Raw genomic sequence first — 20,749 nt, forward strand, 5'->3', positions numbered from 1 at the left:
TCTTATTTACATTTAAATCGATCTTTTTTTTCTTGTAAAAGATAACAGTGGGAATACTTTTAATTTCCAAGAATCATCACAAAGTCATCTGATTTTATCCTGAGCTGCACTAATAGAATAAGAGTTTAAAAGCTACAGACGCTGCTGGGACTTAAATAAACTTCACCATTTGTGATTATATTTAGTGGTAAACTCCCTCAGTGTGTTAGAAGTTCTGTTTAAAACCAGGATCGACAATTTCATCATAAAATCAATTCTATTGTCTTTTTTTGGTCAGGATCCAGATTCTTAAATCGACAATTTGATTTGACTTTGAAATATTTACGATTCCATTAAATCAAACTTTTTTTCTTTTCTTTATATTGAACTCTGCCATTGTAAAACTATCAAATCTTAATTTGTATTTATTCTTGAGAATTGGGACAAGTCATGTCTTACCAAAAAAAAAAAAACCCTTTAGAAATTAAAAAAATCTAAAAAATACAATACCTACTGATAACATAGGTGTAAAAATGTGCTATTATAATCATCTGTTTAAAATCTATCATTTTATGAAAATGTTGACTCTTTAAAGTAATAAAGTCTCTCAGATTTTTACAAAAACATGATTCAATCAGGCATATAGGGGGTCAGCTATACCCTAAGGACCCCATCTCACTTCCTGGTTTTAAAAAAAAAGGCAGAAATTCTGCTCAAACACTGATAAACTTTATATTTTTGATAAATTCATTAAATAATATTTCTATCAGATGTGTCTCAACCATAACATGTCGACTCTGTAGTCCTTCTAAATCAAAACTAAATAAGAATTATGGTATAAAAATGTGTATTTTGATTAATATGAAGAGACTCTGAGACACTTTAATAAATAAAATGGTGATCTCTGGCTTTTAAAAAGTGAACCAGCTTCTTGATATTAGAAAAGTTAAACTGTTAAAATTCTGGCTTTGTGAAACAGGCCCCTGGCTTCTTCACAACTTTTACATTTTTTCTTTGTCGCCTGAGGGAGCAACAGAAAATACAAGTTTCTCAGGGGATCTTTATTTAAAAAAAAAAAAAAAAAAAAAACAGGTCGCCAGCACATAAGTGTAAATAAATGCATGTACTTCAACGTGACGGGTGTCTGTCAGAAAACTAGTACCAAAAAAAAAAACAGGGAGTCGTCCCTTTAAACCACACGTTAAGTTCTTCCTGTTGGTGTCAAAGCAGTGGGCTTTGTTTGGTCAGATATCAAACTGTGTGCGGTCACAGCTCCGTCACGCTGTTCCTCTCTCGTCTCTGTAAATGTGCCTGTGTGTCCTCTGTAACAAACTGACCGGGATGTCAAAGAGGGACGTAAACAGGACTTCTGTCTTCTTGTCTAAACAGCTGTGAGTGTGTGAGAGAAATGAATGAAAGCACGTCAATCAATGCAATCACTGATGTTATTAAAAAAAAAACTTTATTTTCTGAACTTGAACAAAAAACTGTTACACGTTAAAGTCCAGGCAATAAAATAAAAATGGATACCCAACTAACTGTGTGATATTAAATGTCATTAACCTGTTTAAAAAAAAGAGAGACATCAAAGATTAAAGGAGAAATCTGTAATATATTTACTGTAATTTATCATAAAATTACCCTGATATATCATCAGAAAGGAAGGAAACATTAAGTTGAGATATTTGTTTCTATGAAAGCGCCACAGCCATGGCGTCTTCCTTTAACATTTCTATTCCAGAGTAACTGTTTTTGTTTGCCCATTTCACTTTAATCTGAGTTCAAATTAAAGCTGAATGTTTACAGAATTAGCCGGTGTCTGTTTAGGAGTCATAAGAAATCACTAATAATCATTTAGGAGGTGTACATGTTTATAACAGTTAAATTGAGCAAAGTGTTGATGGAGTTTGGCGGCAGGCAGAACTCCAGCGCCACAGTGTGTATACGCCAAAATAAATAAAACTGAAGAGAGAACTAATAGTAATAGTGGGTCAGTTATTGCTGGCTGCTGGTGCTGGCCTGTGTTGCACTGGTGATGGAGTGGGCTTGTCTGTGCTGTTGGGTCCAGCACTGAGGGTCCTGGTCATGAAGCTGAGATCAAAACAACATCTTCATTAGGTACAAATATTCATTTTTACTAATGAACTCAGAGTGCAGCAGCAGCAGCAGGCAGGTGGGCTCAGATACTTACTTGACCCATGAACTCGAGGATTTTGGCTTTTGACACTTCTGTTTCAGCACGTTGACCCCATCGGAATTCATGCTCTACTGGCTCTGTGTGTGGGATTCGCACATACTCCAGGTACCTACACACACACACACACACACACACACACATTCATCATCTGAAGCCTAATGTGAAACATGCCTCTGTAGACACATGAAAGAGTTAATTAACTAGACTGAAATCTCCACACTAGTTCACAAATGCAAAGTAGTTTGTCTGTAGAAGTTAGACAGGTGCAGATCAGTGCCTCTGCAACTTGGACAGACATACAACCAATAAGATCAACTAGTGTGGCAGAAAGGAGAGGAAAGGGAAAGAAAATGCACAGAACAACCCTTTCCACCTGAAGGGGAGAGGGAGGAGATAAATCAGGGCACACCTGTGAACTGAGGAGGAGGGAAAATTTAACAAAGGCAACACGGAGGATGGACAGAGTGAGGAGTGAGAGGGAGAGAAAATGGAGGAGATAATTAGAAGATGTATATCCAGTTTCTGGTGATAAAGAAAAGGATCTAAGCTGTGGGATGTTCTGATCCAAGAGCGGGCTGGATTCATCCTCTACTCTTCTCAGACCAGCTCAGAACAGCTGCTGAATTCCTTGTCTGTTGTGTTGAAGTCCTCGAAAGCTAAGTCTCAAGTCTCTTATTTTATTCTTCCCCAGTTTCCTCTGACCCTGACTCTCTCTGTACAGCACCAAACAAACACACACTTGCATGTTCATGAACTAAAAAGTGAACTGAATCAAAGGAAATACAAACTTTCACCATAATTTATTTCATTTATTAATGGACATTTAATATATTTATTGGGACTAGGGCTGCAACTACGGATTATTTTCCTTATCTGTTCATCTGACGCTTATTTTCTCAATCGGTTAGTTGGTTGGTCTATACAAAGTCAAATGTCAAAATCAATTGATCTGTTTCCAAAAGCTCAAGATGAAGTCCTCAAATGTTTTCTTTTGTCCACAACCCAAAGATATTCATCTTCATCTTCATCAGCAGCTAATCGAAGCTAAATGTTGAACTGACGCTGAAAGGCCAGTTCATAAAGTTGTACAGACATGACGTCATGTGATTTTTTTTAATGTAGAATTTAAACGGGAGGTTAAATTGGAAGGTACATATATGAAAACGGAAACCACTGACAAGTTGTTTCTTAAACCAACACCATAATTCCCAAAGCAAGTGAAGATAAGGACTGAAGAAGAACGACTCCATCTGGAGGCAACTGAAGTATCAGCCGGTGAACTACAAGAACAACAATTTAAAAAAAAAATAAAAACACTCTGACACAAAGAAGAACATGATGATGATGATGATGGTATCTGTAATAATGTCTGGAGTCAATGCTGGTCCAGCCACTCTGATCTGTGGTGGTCTGGTTTGTTCCAGTCTCCAGCTGCTCTGTGGTGTGGTATAAACCAGAGTCTATGGTCTGACAGACACTGGCTCTGAACACACCAGTACAGTTTCATTCAGTGCTTCCAGTGGGACTTGAACCTATGACCTGCTGATCACAAATCTGATGGATTAGACGACCGAGCTATCACCTGGGTGAAAGCATCGGACTCCCAGACAGACACCTTCAGACAGTGGGGGAGGGGTGCACAATGTCTTTACATTATACATACAGGTAACAGAATTTTCTGCTATTCTTCATGAAAAATTACTTTGACAATAAGAAAAGTATTTTAGTAATTTAATTCCTTTTTAAGACTTTCTCAGTCAGGCAAGTGAGTTGCCTGACATGGGATTTAACTTGCCCTGGGAGAGTGGGCAAGCCTTATCGTTGAGCCCTGTGAGTCCCATTATATTCAAGAGAATATAATTCTGAGAATTTGATTCAGACACCAAACTGTGCTCTCATGACAAAACATGTAAACTATCAGCCTCAAATAAGCAGCGTCTTGTATCACTGCTACAGTTAAAAAAAAAAGAAAGTAACCCTTCCAAAATAAGGTCATTGACACGTTCAATTAATTTAGTTAAATTAAATGTATATACAGGGACTGTAAATGTGTCACCTGGTTCTTTGTGTGTGTAAACACACTAAATGTCAGTGAAGGCCATCTTTATGCTAACTGAGTAGATAAGACAACTGTTCATGCTCACCTCTGTCGCACAAACTCGTCTGTGACCACCTTCTTCACGTCACCAAACTCTTCATGTTTCTCTCTGCAGACAGTTTCCGTCATAACAAAACAAAGAACAAATTCTAAACAAAAGACAACATTCAAAGTCATGCATATGTCGAGTCACGTGTGTGCACATGTTGCTTTACCCGGGGTCGACACGCAGTTTCTTCAGAGTACTCCAGATGAGGTCTACAGCACAAAACACAACCAGACATTTTTTCATTTGGTGTTTTGCAGTTCAAACATGTTATTAACACGGTGAATAGATCTGATAAGAGTGTGTAAAGGATGTGTGACTGAGTTGAAGCTTTCACTCACTTTCTCTGACGACGCCTCCTTTCATGAAAATAACACTCAGGATGACAAACAGCAGACCAATCTTTGGATTGGTTGGGCTTCTGCACACACAAAGATTTTACAACAAATATTTGCTGTGATGATTAAAACAGCTCACATCAACACTGACATGATGTGTTATTAACTCTGACAGATACTCACTTGATCGGTGAGGCTGCCTCAGGTGTCTCCAACTTATTGATAAGTATGTACATGTGACTTTTGGGGTCAATTTCGACCAGTTTAAGGCCAAACACCTGGAGAGAAACAGCAATATGGTGACTGTTTTTAGATTTAATGTGACAGTTCTTTAATATGATGTTTAGCTGACTGCAGTGTTGCCTAGACCTGCAATGATTAATCAAATAATCCATTATTAATTGATTATTAAGTTAATTCAAAATTATTTCTAATAAGTTAATCGGTTTGAGTAATTTTTACAAAAGAAAGGGCAGGGCAGTAAATATATTTGGTTTGAGGGCAAAATAAGACATTTGTGGACGTCATCCTGCACTTTGAGAAACACTAAACAACATTTTTCACAATTTCATGAGATTTTATAGACCAAACAACTATTAATCAATTACTCAAGAAAATAACAAACGGGTGAAACAACTATGAAAAAATAATAATCGGTAGTTGCAGTTAATGTTGCCTCTGATCCTCTCAGACTGAACTAACCTGGTCAAAAATATGTGCTGCTCTCTTCATGATCTCAGGGTAGATGTTTCTGTACTCCTTCACCATGTGTTTCACAAGGTCTGAAAACACAAACAAGAGACACTATTCATCAGAGTGCACTTTTTATTTTATATTTAACGCCTCTTAACACCAGGGCTGACTGACATGCACAACAAAATAATCATATTGTACCTGCTCTGCGTACAGGAATCTTCTTTTGATCCTTCACCAAGAAGTACTGCACCACCTCAGCTGTCTGCAGGACAGACAGACAGACCGATGTATCAATAAATCATGAAGGAAAACCAAAAAAAAAAAACATTCAAAACAGCACTCTGTGTGTCCATTACCTTCTGGTCGATCTGTGCAGGTGTGAGCTTCTCCATCCCCCTCTGGACCTGCGACGTACTCGGCTGAGTGAACATTGTGTCGTCATCTTCTTCCTGAGCCAGTAAGGTGCCGGACTGCCTCTACATGTAAAAACCTCAGCTGAAATCAGTGTTCTCAAATCGTCTAAAAACACAACCCCGATGTCATAATCATTGGCAGACAATATGACACTCAGCATGCTTCAGACGATCTGGATCATCTCTCCAGGCCACTTCGCTTGAAAATAAATTATGTTACTGAAACAGCAGAAATTTCTAACAAGGTCATTTAACTTTTTTTGTGGACAAACTAGGGCTGGGCGATATGGCTTATAAATAACACAGATTTTCAAGCTATTTCAAATTACACAACATATATCTTGATACACACATTTTCTCTAAAATAACATCCATAAATTCTCAAACAGTGCAAACATAAGATGATTTTAAAGTAGGGTCTGGTGATATGGACAAAATCAAATATCACAGTATTTTTGACAGGGTTTTCCCTGCCTGTATTATTGACTGCCACCTTTGCTGAATAAATAAACACCTCTTCTTATTGGATTTAAGTACTTTCTCTATTTTCCACATAATATTTACCAATATGCCAATATCAAAAAGTCTGCCTCGATACATTTTCATCTCGATTCAATTCAGTCAGTCTGCGATCAATACAAGCTGATACGTGTCCGATTAACACAATCAGTTACATTTATGTCAACTCACAAAAAGCAATTCAATTATATTCAACAATTTTAAGACTGAACTCTCCCAGACATTTTATAGATCAGTATTTTCATTTTGCATTGATAATACTGCATCACTGAACACTGAATGACATATCAATCCAGATCAGATCAGAGACTAAGTGGGTAAATACAAATAAAAGAGCAGCTTGAACAGTCTAAGTTCAGAAACCTTACAGTTAGATCACTTTACTGTAATGCAGCCTTTATAACCCAGGAAAAGACTAAACTTGTGCCATATCATGATATTGATATAATTTGGATATACTGCCCAGCCTGAGGACAAATCATATCAGGGACACATTATGAAATCAAACAACATGTCAAGAGCGGATTTTTCAGCGAATAATTAAGACCACGTTAATTACTAATGTAAATAATCTTCAGTTACAGCTTCATAATAATTTGGTGCAAGGCGGTTGCATTCCTATTGCAGAAACGACTGAAACTGTGTCCACACTTGTATCATGTTATCCATAGGTTCACGTGTTTAATGCTGAATGAGGACCTGAACACACAAACAGATGCACTGAGTTAATACAAGGCAGATTCAGGTTACTTACTTTGCTCTGAGAGGCGCTCTGTGTGCTGGACAGCCTCTTTCTCTGCGTCATGGCGACACGCTGCCTGATAAACACAGTGAAATCAGTCCACAGCCAGGTCAAAACGCTTCATATGGCTTTAAACAAACAAAACACATCAACTACAGAAGGATTTCACGCAGTCAGAGGACACGGAAGTAACAAGAGGAACGTTACAGCTGCAGTAACGTTAGCTAACGTTAGTTACCCGGAGATCGTTAGTTGGCTGTTAAAGAGTAAAATGTCGTTAAACTTTCACTTCTCAGTCTCAGCGGATGCAGTCAAACCACCAGAGTATCAAACAACCTGTTCAGTCAGAATATCGACTCAATTTGACTAAAAACAAACTCCTCAGTTGTTTCCAAACTGTCAAATTCCCGCTGCTGTGGTTTTATTTAGGCGCCTGTTGATGACGCAATTGAGCGCGCCGGCTGCTTTTTTCACCCAAATCTTTATTCGGTTAGAAGGGGGCTACAAAAACATGAGGAATTCAGTCATTAATAACAAAATACAGGAACAAAAAGAAATGGGGCACATACACATTTATTAAAGAACTTTGTAAAGCATTCAAAATTATCAAAGCCACGTTTTGTGTTTCATTTCATTTTTGAGGAATGAATTCTGAATTTTGGATTTCCGTTCAAACAGTTTGCGTTTATGGATTCAGATTTTGCCATATAAAATAAAGATTTAAAATAAAAACATGAACACATTATTTTTCACAAATTAAAATAAAACATTATTTGTAAATTAATCTTAACCCCATATAACACATCAAAAACATTTTCTACATCAATCCACAAAAAATGACATAAATGTAATCATAAAATAATTGTACAGCTGTTTCTCTTGCTTGCCCAGATGTTGCATTGGTCTTCCTGGTCCAGCAGACTTTAGGAGGATGTATCCCCCTACGTTATGTTGACCCTGTTTTTTAAATATCATATCCACAAATCCAAATTCATCCATTCTAAACCTCATCATTTGAAGAAAGCTGTGAGGACATCTGATTTGTGCTCCCACTCTATTGTGTTAATTTAATTTCAGCCCCAGTCTCTGCTGTCTCTGTTTCCTGCTTGTGACAATAACTTCATTGTTTGTATGTATTTTTATTGTTAATTTAATAATAAAAATTGCCTTCATGCCATGTCCAACTGAGCATATGCAGTTTGAGTGTCATCACTCTAACATGTGGCTAATTGGAGGAATAATGAGACTTGTTGCAACAGTCCCCAGTCTACCCTGTACTGTCCCCTGGCATTTTGTTTTATGTTCATTTTGTTCACTTTATTGTGACTGAATTATGTCACTTTTGAGCGATAAAGAGCATTAACAAAAGACACACTGGCAGTCTTCAGGAACATGTACGAACTAATAAATACCTATATGATCACGCTTTGGCATGCTTCCTCACTTTTAACAAGTATAATAAATATACTGGTTATTTTCTACCTGCTGTAGCCAATGTTACCACACGGGGTCGCTGTTTCTACTATCCTGCTGTGTGTGTGTGTGTGTGTGTGTGTGTGTGTGTGTGTGTGTGTGTGTGTGTGTGTGTGTGTGTGTGTGTTGGAGTCTTTATTATAGTCTGTGTAAACCATCAAAGTCACAGTCCGAGTCTGAGAAACGTAGCAGTAATAATAATATATAATAAGTGAGTTATATGGTAATACAAACAGAAAACTCTCTCTCTATATATATATATAACGGGAAAAGTCTCAGTCCCTCTGAGTTCTCTGAAGACAAAGTCCAGCCTCGTCCTGTACGTGGCAGCACACAGACAGACAGCCTGAGTGTCTCACCACCCACATACACACAGAGAGAGACAGGACAGGACAGGACAGCGGCGGTGTGTGCGGACTGTCTGCGGGGTGAAGAGGACCGTGGCCCGGCTGTCTGCTCTGGCCATGCGGGGGAGAGGATGGGGAAAGAGGAAGAGGCAAGAAGAGTTTCACCGCTCAAGAACTTCGTGGCTGGAGGGGTCGCAGGAGCCTGTCTGCTGCTGGCAGGACACCCGCTGGACACCATCAAGGTGACTGACAGGAATAAATCTTCTTCAGACTTCCTGCAAAATAATCTGTCATTTAATATATCTTTCTTTGTAGTTTAAAGGACAGCGCGTAAATGTTTCTTTACTCTGCGTTTCCTGTTTGTTGTGGATTTAGTTTGTTTCAAAAGAGACTGACTGTTGAAAAGTCAGTGATCAGAAGGAGGTGCTGAGAGGATTATTGATAAATCAGCTTACAATGTCACCGAGGCCGTGAGACAGCATCAACACACACACACACAAACAGTGTTGTAGTACTATAAGATCAGGCTATTTATAAGGGAGAAGTACCACAGAGGATTAAAGCCACATGATCAAATAGTATTTGAATGCTGACTTTATTCTCAGAATGTGCTTAAAGTCAGTTAAAAGGCAAAATCCAGAGAAAAAAAAAAGTCAGAATTTGGAATTTCAAGTCAAAATTCAGGGTTAAATATCAGAATTCTGGGGAAAATAGGTAGAACTCAGTTAAAAGTGGTCCTAATTGTCTTCCATAAAGTAAAGATCAGGGCTGTAACTGAAGTTTAATGTCATAATTCAAAGGAAAAAGTTGAAATTCCAAGTTTAAAGACTGAATTCAGAGAAATAAAGTCAAAAGTCAGTATTCAAGTAAAATTTTCACGTGGCCCTAATCCTCTTCTGTAAAGTACAGATTAGGACTGCAACCAAATTCTTAGTTTGAAGTCAGAATTCTGAGTTTAAAGTCAGAATTCAGAGAAGCCTGAAATTTTCACATGCGCCCCTAATCCTTTTCCATAAAGTACAGATTAAGACTGCAACCAAATTCTGAGTTTGAAGTCAGAATTCTCTGAATGACATCAAAACTCAAATAAAATTTTCACAAAAGAACTCTTGGTCAAAATAGCAGCACTGAGAAAGTTATTGTTTCAGTTGTCTAAATTTACCATCAACCCTTTTTTTTTTCTTTAATACGCCACTTGGATACGACATCAAACCGCATCCCCTTTAACAAGTTTCTGCTCAGTTAAGAAAGATACTGGCTGCGTAGCAACTAGTGGAACCTCATGAGTGTTTCAGGAATTGAAATTTGGTGTTCGACTCTACAGTTTAATGCAGAAGTGAGATGAAAAACCATCGCTGAAAAATGCTGTATGGTTTAGGAGAAAAGGAGGTTTCAGGAAAAAATGGATCAAATCTTGCTTGATCAGACCTCGGGGGGGGGGACAGATGAAGGGATCGGTCTTACCTGCAACCAGGTGTTTTCAGTGCCAAAGGAATTTTCCTGATAGCTGACTCCTTAAACTTTGAGATTATCTGCCTCCTGACTGCTGAATATGAACCAATCACGCTCAGTGTACAACAGGAAAAGGTTTATATGACGAGAGAGGTGAAGGTTTCAGATGTGACATGTTTCTATTCATAGCCAGAATTCCCATGTCGTTCCTCGGACGCTGGCTGTTGTGTGGTTCTCTCAGAAGGTCAAAAACAGGTACACAGGCGGCGGTACATACCATGACACGCCACCCAAGAGTAAATCATTCCCAGAGCCACGCTACCAGCCTCAGGGAGGGACATTTTTATTTTGGTTCATGTGATGGATTGTGTCCTGAAATTTTGTCCAGACATTCACGCTTTACTCAGGGCGAGCTGAAATAAGTTGGAGAATCGTTTAGCTTTTTCTCTCAAGTACCACCATAGTTTTGAGAATCTGGAGTTAGCATAGTAGCACTTCCAGTTCAGAGACCACGGAGGTTGTCGGGGACAGTAAACATCATCAAACACTGGTCACTGATGGTGCATTCCAGTTACATCGAAACTTGGAGCTGGGAATGACGTCACATCCAAGTTACTCCTGCACAAGCTCACGTGTTCAAAAACATTTCAGCAATAAATAAATAATGAATGAATATTTACTTGGGTTTTAATGGAGCTTTACTTTGAAGGAGCTTCCTCTTTTGCTGGTAATGGGCGCCAAATTACAATGGTATTTCCAGGAAGTCTTCTCAAAAAGTCTTAATAAATAAAATGTAAAATAAAACATTTCTGAAATCATTTTGTGTTTTTGTGTTTAATAAGAAGTTATTCTACTGTCTTCATACGTCAATACATCAGTGTGTCACATTGTTCATTCCACAGTGACTTTTTGTTAAGATAATGATTGTCTATTTCACGTAGGTTGTTTATCTGAATGTTTATTGAGCATGTGACTGTATATCTGATCCTCACATTAACTGTCAGACACCCTGTTGTTATTTTATCTGTGACCCCGAGCTGCAGACGTCGACGGGTGTTTCCCTTATCTCATGTTTCAACAATCCTCCCTTCACATGGTCACAGATCTGAGTGTGTGTGTGTGTGTGTGTGTGTGTGTCTGTGTGTAGCTGAACTTTTCTAACTAAATTCTGTTCTCCAGGTGAGGCTCCAGACGCAGCCCAAAGCCTCCTGCGCTCAGTATGTGCTCTACACAGGAACGTACGACTGCTTCCGCAAGACCGTATCCAAAGAGGTGAAAACGCACACGCATGCACACACAGACTGCTCGTCACAGAGAGTCACTGGAAACCCACAGTGGTCTTCTAACTATGTTTGAAGTTTGAAATATCGTCATTTATGTTTTTGCACGCGTGATTCTGTTCGGACATTTATTATAAAAATTACGAAATTAATTCCAATCAAAAACAATCCACATCAGTTGTTCCACCAAACGTGAGCAACAAAACTTCTCTGCTGCTGCTTAATCTGCCTCTTTGAGTCTGAGCCAAGTCAACAATCAGGAACCAAAGGCGAAATAGAGAAATTTGAACTCGCAGGATGTGGGAGTTGCTGGTCTACCGCTGACTTGATCGGCAGCAAATAAGGGAACAGTAACAGACCAACACATCAAGGCAGTGGCCCATTTTCTGTGAGGACAAATTTGTTTTTGTCAAATTGGTCTGGTGGCTTTGAAGAGAGCCCAGAGGACGGCTTCAGTTCCCCAAAGTAAAGACTCATACAGACGGGAACAGTAGCTGTTAGTGGCTGAAACTGACAACTTCAATGTAAACCCTTCCATGGTGTGACACCCCGGGCTGTTGACGTGGTATAAAGAGGGAGAAAGCTGAAACGTGAAGGAGGTGGACGGATGGATCAAATAATGACAGGATTTTCACCCTGGAGACTGGGGCTCTTGTCCCATCTGAAACCAAAACATTATTAAAAGTTGTAAGGTACATAAGTTGTGTACATCACTTTACCTTCTTAGTCTGTTAGCCATGGTAACCTCAAACATAACCGAGCAGTTTTTTGTGCCTAAACCTAACCAAATGTATGTTTTAAAAACATTTTTTCTGACTGTGTCAGATACAGCAGCTAAAGGGTACCTTCTGTCTATCAGACGCTGAGGGGCGATGACACTTCGTCGGTATGTGACTAGTTGGGATGAGAATGTGTTGAGCATCGTCACTATAGACACAGAGTCCTCCTCCCCTCACCCTGCTGGAGTCTTGCATGTGGCGTTCAGACAGCAGCCCGATCCAGGATCCTGTGGAGCAGGTCTCTCTGTGTGGACACAACAGTCTCTGCTTTTCTTTATCGATTAGGTCCTCTTTCCTTGCTCTTTGCACTTCTACCATGGATAAGCAGGCTACGTTGTTAAATAGTTTCTTTTCTGTCTTTATGATTGAGAGTCTGCACAGGGTCTTTTATTTTGAAAATTAACGGGATTCTCCCTGCCTTTTCTGTGTCTGACTTCCTGCCTGTTCCATCTGCTCTGTGCTAATTTACACAGCATCCATCAAAAATAGACTCAGCGTGTATTTGAAGTGAAGTGGAGAGCTGCTTCTGGGACACATCATGGCGCTGCTGGTGGAATCATAAGCATTGAGTAGAATGGCTGTGATCAGCTCTGGCTGATGTGGTGCACCTGTAACATGACGTGGCCACGCCTGGTGGAATTTAGCCGTTAGCCAGCTGCAGCATGGCTCTTATCCACTCACCTCCTCTCCTCCTGGGTGGTCACCCATGGTGGTGCATCCAGCTGATCTGGCTGCATGTTGATTGTCTCAGGGTCCGCTGCTCTCCAGTCCCTGCATCTTCATTGTCCAATGCCTACGAGTGTATTTATGTCATAGGTGATGCGTCTCACAGCAGTAAAGCTGGAAAAGTAACAGATTAAAGGGGGAAAGTGGTGAAGTTTGAAAGAGCTACTGGCCGCTGTATCTCTATATCATGGATCAGCTGTTTATAATGTTGTCACTTGTCAGTCAGTGCAAAGCTCAGCATGTTATCCTGAAACCAAAAAGCCCACTGCTCTGAAAACACACACTCTGGAACTGGAGTTCACTGACTGCCTGCCAAACTCCATTAACATTTTACTCAATTTAACTATAATAAACATTTACTCCTTCAAATATTGATGCTTTTTTACGATTCACAAACAGGCACCAACACATTTGTCAAACATTCTGCATTAATTTGAACTCTGATTAAGGTGAACCCGGCAAACAAAACCATTTATTCTGGCCTGGAATAGAAATTTCAAAGGACGACACTATGGCTGCAGCATTGTTCTCAAAGAAGTGATTATTTTGACTTCAACTTATTTTAACTTTTCTGATTTATTCCAGTAAATTTATTGCGTGTGTGTGTGTGTGTGTGTGTGTGTGTGTGTGTGTGTGTGTGTGTGTGTGTGTGTGTGTGTGTGTGTGTCCAGGGTATCCTCGGCCTCTATAAAGGTATGGGGGCTCCTCTGGCGGGCGTGGCTCCCATGATGGCCATCAGTTTCTTTGGATTCGGTCTGGGAAAACAGCTCCAGCAGACAGACCTTAACAAACCTCTAACGTGAGTAAAAACACACACACGCACACATACACACACACGCGCACACACACACACACACACACACACACACACACACACACACACACACACACACACACACACATACACGTAAACACAGCTGTTATTCTGAGTGTCTCTTTTACAGTGTGTTTGTAATACTTGGAATATGAGCTCTATATATAACCATTCCTCCGTCGCCCTCCCCTCTGTCATCATTCGCTCGCTTGAAGCAACACCCCCCCTCCTCCCCCTCATCCCCCCTCCTCATGTTACTCTGTCACCTCCCACCACCTCTGCTGTTGGCTTCTTTATTTTGATCTGCTCCTCCGGCTGAATGTGCCAGTGTCACACGTGCTGAGACCACCGGAAGCCTCTCGAGTTTTAGTCCTCGTGTTTCTCCTCCTCCTGTAAACCCTTCTGTTAGGACGTCAACACTGCAGTACTTCTTCCTCCCTCCTCCTCCTCCTCCTCCTCCCCCCTGGCAGCCCTCCATGCACATTTGCTTTCTGTTAACTTTTACTGCAGAGGAGAAACATGTTGAAAGTTGTTTTTCCCATCAGCTCTTCAGTTCCTGACGTCTAGAGACTCAAAGCGCACACTGTGCAGAATGTAACGAGGCCACAGACGCTCATGTCTGTACTGATGTTCCTCTTTGTTTGTGGTCAGTGTCTCAGAAACAGCTTGTGGTCTGCGTGTAATGAACAACACTGACTCACTGTTGATCCTCTCACCTCTCCTCTGCCGCCACCGTGAGGTTGACAGTTTACCTTGAAATGTGTTTCAGGTTCCTGTCAGGAGACAAGGAGCCGGTTAAAGGAATAGTTCACCTAAAAATGAAAATTCAGTCATTATATGCTCATCTTCATGCACATTGAAGGTCAGGTTTAGTTTTTTAGTCCACAAAACACTGCTGGAGTTTCACAGGAAAACGGTGTTGCAGAATCTCCCAATCAGTGGAAGTGAACGGTGGCCAGTTTTCAAACTGAAAAGAAAACAACAGAATAAAAACATAAAATGCCTCCATACTGCTCGTCTGGTGGAATCCAAGTCTCCTAAAACCCCGACTTAAATGTTAAATGTTATTACACCATGTTTTTGGCCTGAATCTTCACTGTAGATCTTTAGCTTGTAGTCACTTTCACGTGCACACTGTCTGAACTGTGTGTGTGTGTGTGTGGTGCGACGGTGTGTAAACGGCATGTCAGGACTTTAGGAGACTTGGATTACAGCAGACGAGCAGCATGGAGGTATTTAATGTTATATCACTTGCATTTTTGGGTGAACTTTTCCTTTAATAAACAAACATGAATAATATTAAAAGACAAATTTTTAAAAAAGATTAAAAGGCCAATAACTCATCTTTCTTTGATTTACCCGTCATTCGTAAGTCAGTTAATTTGAAAACAAAGATTTTCAAATATTTATTACATTTAATAGCTGCATCAATATTTTAGACGTAAAAGTTTAGGTTACATTTGACAGTTAAATATTAGAACATTTAGAGCCCTACCGATACTGGATTTTTGTGGCTGATTCCAGTTTTAAAAAATTCAGACATCAATATATTGGCCCATATTCTTTATTTATATTAATGTCAAGTCAAATTTTATTTGTATAGCCCAAAATAGCAAATTTGCCTCAGGGGGTTTTACAGTCTGTTCAGTGTGTGACACCCCCCGTCCTCTAAACCCTCAAAAGAGTAAGGGAAAAAAAAACTCCCCAAAAAACCCTTTAACAAGAAAAAAATGGAAGAAACCAAACACCAAAATGACATCAGAGCACCAAAACAGAAAACCAAACTTTCACTGGGACTAATTATAGATTACTATCAATAAAAACATAGACAGAAATTGAATAAAGAAAAGAATCAAGAATCAAATTCTGCCTATAAAAGTAAAATAATGAGAGGAATCTGCATTATTTTCTGTTTAAAAAAAAAATTAATTATTCTATTCTGTTCTGTTCTATTCTATTCTACTCAGGCACACTCAAATATTCCTGTCTGGCTGTCTGGCAGGAGTCTTCACTACAGTGATCGTGGCTCCAGGAGAGAGAATCAAATGTTTACTGCAGGTAAAAAGTGTGTGTGTGTGTGTGTGTGTGTGTGTGTGTGTGTGTGTGTGTGTGTGTGTGTATTTTGTTTATTAACACACACAGGAATGTTTGATGATCTATCACACATTCATTGTAACCGCCTCCTTTAAGTAACTGATATAATGTTTTGATATGGCCTAATGTTTTATCATTAGATGATTATTTATCATGTATTAATGTGTAAAAAAAAATAAAAGTAAGATTATACTAGTATTTGTTTGATTTGACTGATTATTGTCTCCATGAATTGTTTAGTTTCTAAAAATTCTGAAAATAAAAATGAAAAATGTCAACACAGTGAGTCAGAGCCCAAAGTGACGCCTTCATAACATTTGTTTTATCCAACCAGCAGTCCAGACCACAAAATCATTACAAATACATTAACATTAAGAGAATTAAAAGCAGCAAATAAAATAGTTGGTAGTTGGTAATTTGTCTGAAAGTCTCATTTTATTTTAGAATTTTATATGTTTTTTAGGCAAAAATCTCGACCAAAGCTGTCAGATAAACTGTAGTGAAGTAAAAAAAAAAAATACAATGTATTCCTCTGAGATGTTATAGAGTAAAGGTATGAAGTGGCATGAGTAAAGTAAAAGTATATTATGTTTGTACTTAGGTACAGTACATGAGTAAATGTACTTAGTTACTCTCTGCCACCAGAGGCCAAAACAAAGGCAAGAGAATCATTTTGAAAGATCCACTCTGGAGAAACATATCTGGAGAAAGAAACTACAATCTTCAACCTCACAGTAACGTCAACACTCAGGAACTGAAACTACTTGTATCGTCTGCTCTTTATATACTTTTTTTTTTTTATCTGAACATAAGTCAGAGTACTTATTGTGTGTTTCCAGGTGCAGGCCGGCAGCGGCACAGCGAGGTACTCAGGTCCACTCGACTGTGCAGTCAGACTGTATAAAGAACAGGGGATCCGCAGTGTCTACAAAGGCACCGTGCTGACTCTCATCAGAGGTAAACAGAACTGTGTTACATATTAAAGTAGTGCCCTAAAGTCTTAGAATGACCTTCGACTCACATTAAAAATCAATACTCTACTAACATATGGACAATTTAAAGGAATAGTTTGGATTTTTTAAAAGTGGGATTGTATGAGTGACTCATCCAGTTTAGAAACCTAAAATAATCAATATAAGTTTAAGTGGAGACAAGATTTACAATATTTCCATAGCTGTACCTTGCTGTCAGACTTTTCTGACAGGAAGTTAGCCTAATAACGCTCTCTCCGTACCAACCAAATTCCATAGGTAAAATTGGTAATTTTACCTCCCAGAACACAGGAGTTGCTGGTCTGCTGCTGATTTAGTCTGTTAGTTTGTTTGTGTTATTGTGTGACTTTTGTGAATCTGAACAATCCTTTCACAACACAGAAGTCACACAATAATACAAACAAACTAAAAGATCGAGGCAGCAGTTGACCAGCATCTCATGTAAAATTACTGATTTCACCTATGGAGTTTGGTTGGTTTGGAGAGAGCGATATTTGGCTTCTGTAATGATGGTTTCCAGTCAGAGAAGGCTGACTGACCTCAAGGTAACACTGTGAAAATATTCTAAAGTCTATAAAGCAACTAGTAACTAAAGCTGTCAAATTAATGTATTGAAGTAAAGATGTATTATAAAGGAGCAAAAAAAAGAAGGAAATACTCAGGTAAAGTATAAGTACCTAAAATTTACATTTAAGTAAATGGACTTAGTTACATTCCAGCACTAGTATTTGTATGTTCATGTGTATCTGTGCATCTGAGATGAAGACAAAGTCTCGGTGTCTGTAAAGGTTGTGTAACTTTGTGTGTCGGTGTGATTGTTGAATCCAAAGTTCAGATTTACAGCCTCAAACGTCCTCTGTCTCTTCTGTCTCTCAGATGTGCCTTCTAACGGTCTCTACTTCCTGACATATGAATACCTCAAACACTTCCTGACACCTGAGGGTCAAAGGTGAGTAACCATGGTTATAGTGAAGAAGCCAGTGGTGGAACGGAACAAAGTATATTTACTCAAGTGGTGCATTTAAAGGGATAGTTCGTATTATTTGATGTGGGGTTGTATGAGGCACTTCTCCGTAGTCAGTGTGTTACCTGCAGTAGATGTCGCCCAGTTTGGAGAAGCTGCAGGAGTACTGGTGTAGGAAGCTAAGCAATGTTCTGCTGTGGACAGGGACAGCAGCAACACATATTTTAAACACTGTGTTTAAAACGTTGTGTGTGTGTGTGTGTGTTAGTGTTTCTCAGCTCAGCACTCCCAAAATCCTCCTGGCTGGTGGTGTAGCTGGGATATTAAACTGGACAATCGCTCTTCCTCCAGATGTCCTCAAGTCCAACTTTCAGACAGGTGAGTGAGTCGGAGACAGAGTGAAGCTCCACACTGAGCTCTGACAGAGGAAACAGTTTGCTATAGACAGGACGGGAAAAAGAGACAGTCCACTCTGTCAACAGTGACAACAGTGACAACAGTATGGACACGACAAAGGGCCCCAACCCACACACACATACACACAACATGTATTATGTTGCAATTATGTTGATTATTTTGGTTTATCACATTAACCACGATTCAGCTGTTTTTGTTGTTGTTACCATGGGAACAGTAGTCAGCAAGAGGCACTGAACTCCTTTTCACACATGCATCACCCTGAGGAGCTGTATGTGAGAACAAACGTGTTTTATTTGTGTTAAAGGTCCAGTACGTAAGATTTAAGGCAGTGGTCTGCAACCTTTACCATCAGAAGAGACATTTTTTTGCCCTGAAGAGAAAAAAACGCTGCTACTATTATATTCTCTATTTTCTTCAGAGACCTTCCTTTTTTTTGGATGTGGCTTACATAGCTTGCCAAGGGAGACTCAAGACTAACCACCTGCAAAATTCAGTGAGAAAAGGCTCAGAGCCGTAAACTGCGATGCATATTTTAGAATAGCGAAACTTTGCATTTTTCTTTTTTATGCTACAAATGTAGAATGCAAATGTTTCAAATTTGAGAATGAACAAAGCACTTTCAGCCCACAGCAATGCTAAATGAAAATTAATATGTTAAAAAAAGAACTTATTCATTTACATGTAATTTTTTTTCAAAGCCAAAGGGCACCACTGAAGACGGGCAAAAGAGCTGCAGGTTGCACACCCCTGATTAAGGGAGATTTATTTCCAGCAATTAAGTGTAATATTCATGAGAATGTTTCATCAGTGTATAATGACCTGAAAATAAGAACCACTGTGTTTGTGTTACCTCAGAATGAGCCATTTATATCTACAGAGGCAGCAGCTCCTCTTCGACAGAGGCTGCCATGCTGCACCACCGAGTTTCTACAGTAGCCCAGAACAGACAAACCAAATACTGGTTCAAGATAGGTCTTTTTACAAGTTCTGCTGCCACTGTAGGTTCTCCTGCAAACTTAGAAGGGTAGAGTGAGGCAAGGTGAGGCCCGGGTGGTGTACCTGAGAAACCTATCACAATAGTGAAGTTTCACATCAGTTGATATCAATAATTATTGATGATGTAGGTTGTGGCTGATGACATGTTGTTCACTTCAGAGGTGGAAGCGACTACGCTGATAAAATGAGTAAACTCACAGTATTTTTCAAGGTCTCTGTAGACACCAGCACACACTGACAGTGTGTCATAAGTCTATACATTATTTCTTAGGAAAATGTTGTATATTATGCTTTTAACTTTTGTGCGTGTTTGCAGCTGCAGATGGGAAGTACAGAGGTCTGGTGGACGTCCTGAGAACGCTGCTCAGAGAAGAAGGACCTACAGGACTCTATAAGGGATTTAACGCCGTCTTTCTGCGAGCCTTCCCTGCCAACGCGGTAAAGATTCTCTCTTATTTTTCTACTCATTTACTGCCTGATAACCACAAACCAACAGCCTCACCTGCCTTTTGATTTACTGACTGAAACACCTCATTGTTCTCTTCCTCCATCAGGCCTGTTTTTTGGGGTTTGAGGTGGCGTTAAAGGGACTGAACGCGCTCGCTCCCAGCTGGTAGAATGAGCGTGTAACTGAAGAGTCTGTAACTGTCCACCAGTTTGGACCAGACGCTCTCCTCTGAGCCACACCTGTTTGTCTGCACCACAAACTCTGTTCAAAGTGTTTTGTGTCTTTGGAGTCACATATCAGGATGTTGAGCTGTCATGAATTATTGTATTCTTAAATGTGATTTTACATTTAATTTTACAAATTAATTTTTTTTAATCAATATTTTACACTCATTTTTTTATGAGTCATGGCACAATATAAACGCACACTTCTGAATGTATGATTTTGAGATACAGAGTGAATATGAATGTATTTTTGGTGGCGGGGGGGTCTGAGCCTTGTGTTTTCAAACTGATTGTGATGTTTGTAAAATGTGGGGATTAAATGTGTTTTTAATCTACAAGCTCTGCCAAAAGTCAATATTAATTAATGCTGAGTGAGGCCTGTGTGCAGGCCAGGGGGAGTTTTATAAGCTTTGTGATTAAAGTGTTTGAATAAAGAGTTTTAAATTTGCCATATAAAGAGTGCGAGTGTCCACTGTTTATCCCAAAACTGTTTCACCAGTCAGGCAAAGTGGACGACGGACAGTTTATCTGTGTGAGAATTACTTTAGCTGCATTTGTCCGGCTTTCCCCAGGAACTAAGGACCTTCAGAGACACTTGGGCCCAATTCCAATTTGGTCCAAACCAGTCAGCCTTGATGGCGTAATCTGCATTGATCCAGGCTCACAAACTTCACTCCTGTCAGGTGCAGCAGCTCTTTTTTTCTGCCTGTGA

At 39.5% G+C, this 20,749-nt stretch overlaps 2 protein-coding genes across 2 annotated transcripts; one reads left to right on the plus strand and one right to left on the minus strand.

Annotated features, from left to right (window-relative positions):
- Positions 1-1,974: 1,974 nt before the first annotated feature.
- Positions 1,975-7,474, minus strand: ndnl2 (necdin-like 2). The gene is made up of 11 exons (XM_084720244.1): positions 7,267-7,474; positions 7,041-7,104; positions 5,711-5,830; positions 5,553-5,616; positions 5,361-5,440; positions 4,842-4,936; positions 4,662-4,741; positions 4,490-4,532; positions 4,321-4,383; positions 2,171-2,285; positions 1,975-2,070 (listed from the first exon to the last, which is right to left on the minus strand). The coding sequence occupies exons 2-11, from the start codon at positions 7,089-7,091 to the stop codon at positions 1,975-1,977; spliced, it is 807 nt and encodes a 268-aa protein (XP_084576370.1). The 5' UTR covers positions 7,092-7,104; positions 7,267-7,474.
- Positions 7,475-8,845: 1,371 nt separating this feature from the next.
- LOC146324652 (mitochondrial carnitine/acylcarnitine carrier protein) lies at positions 8,846-20,375 on the plus strand. The gene is made up of 9 exons (XM_084720243.1): positions 8,846-9,090; positions 11,480-11,572; positions 13,757-13,884; positions 15,867-15,957; positions 16,833-16,950; positions 17,862-17,934; positions 18,218-18,327; positions 19,682-19,803; positions 19,920-20,375. Exons 1-9 carry the CDS (start codon positions 8,980-8,982, stop codon positions 19,980-19,982), a joined length of 909 nt encoding a protein of 302 aa, XP_084576369.1. The 5' UTR covers positions 8,846-8,979; the 3' UTR covers positions 19,983-20,375.
- The last annotated feature ends 374 nt before the right edge of the window (positions 20,376-20,749 follow it).

The sequence above is a fragment of the Lutjanus erythropterus genome, chromosome 6, assembly GCF_056507025.1.
Source record: "Lutjanus erythropterus isolate fLutEry1 chromosome 6, fLutEry1.hap2, whole genome shotgun sequence".
Classification (NCBI taxonomy): Eukaryota; Metazoa; Chordata; class Actinopteri; order Lutjaniformes; family Lutjanidae; genus Lutjanus; species Lutjanus erythropterus.

What these genes read in the sequence shown, in the direction of transcription:
- ndnl2 (XM_084720244.1), bottom strand. Translation starts at nt 7,091, where the DNA reads ATGACGCAGAGAAAGAGGCTGTCCAGCACACAGAGCGCCTCTCAGAGC. An exon ending in AGAGCGCCTCTCAGAGCAAA is followed by an intron (nt 5,831 to 7,040) that starts GTAAGTAACCTG and finishes TTTTACATGTAG; the next exon opens with AGGCAGTCCGGCACCTTACT. An exon ending in GACGAGTTTGTGCGACAGAG is followed by an intron (nt 2,286 to 4,320) that starts GTGAGCATGAAC and finishes GTGTGTGTGTAG; the next exon opens with GTACCTGGAGTATGTGCGAA.
- LOC146324652 (XM_084720243.1), top strand. Translation starts at nt 8,980, where the DNA reads ATGGGGAAAGAGGAAGAGGCAAGAAGAGTTTCACCGCTCAAGAACTTC. An exon ending in GCAAGACCGTATCCAAAGAG is followed by an intron (nt 11,573 to 13,756) that starts GTGAAAACGCAC and finishes GTGTGTGTCCAG; the next exon opens with GGTATCCTCGGCCTCTATAA. An exon ending in GAGCCTTCCCTGCCAACGCG is followed by an intron (nt 19,804 to 19,919) that starts GTAAAGATTCTC and finishes TTCCTCCATCAG; the next exon opens with GCCTGTTTTTTGGGGTTTGA.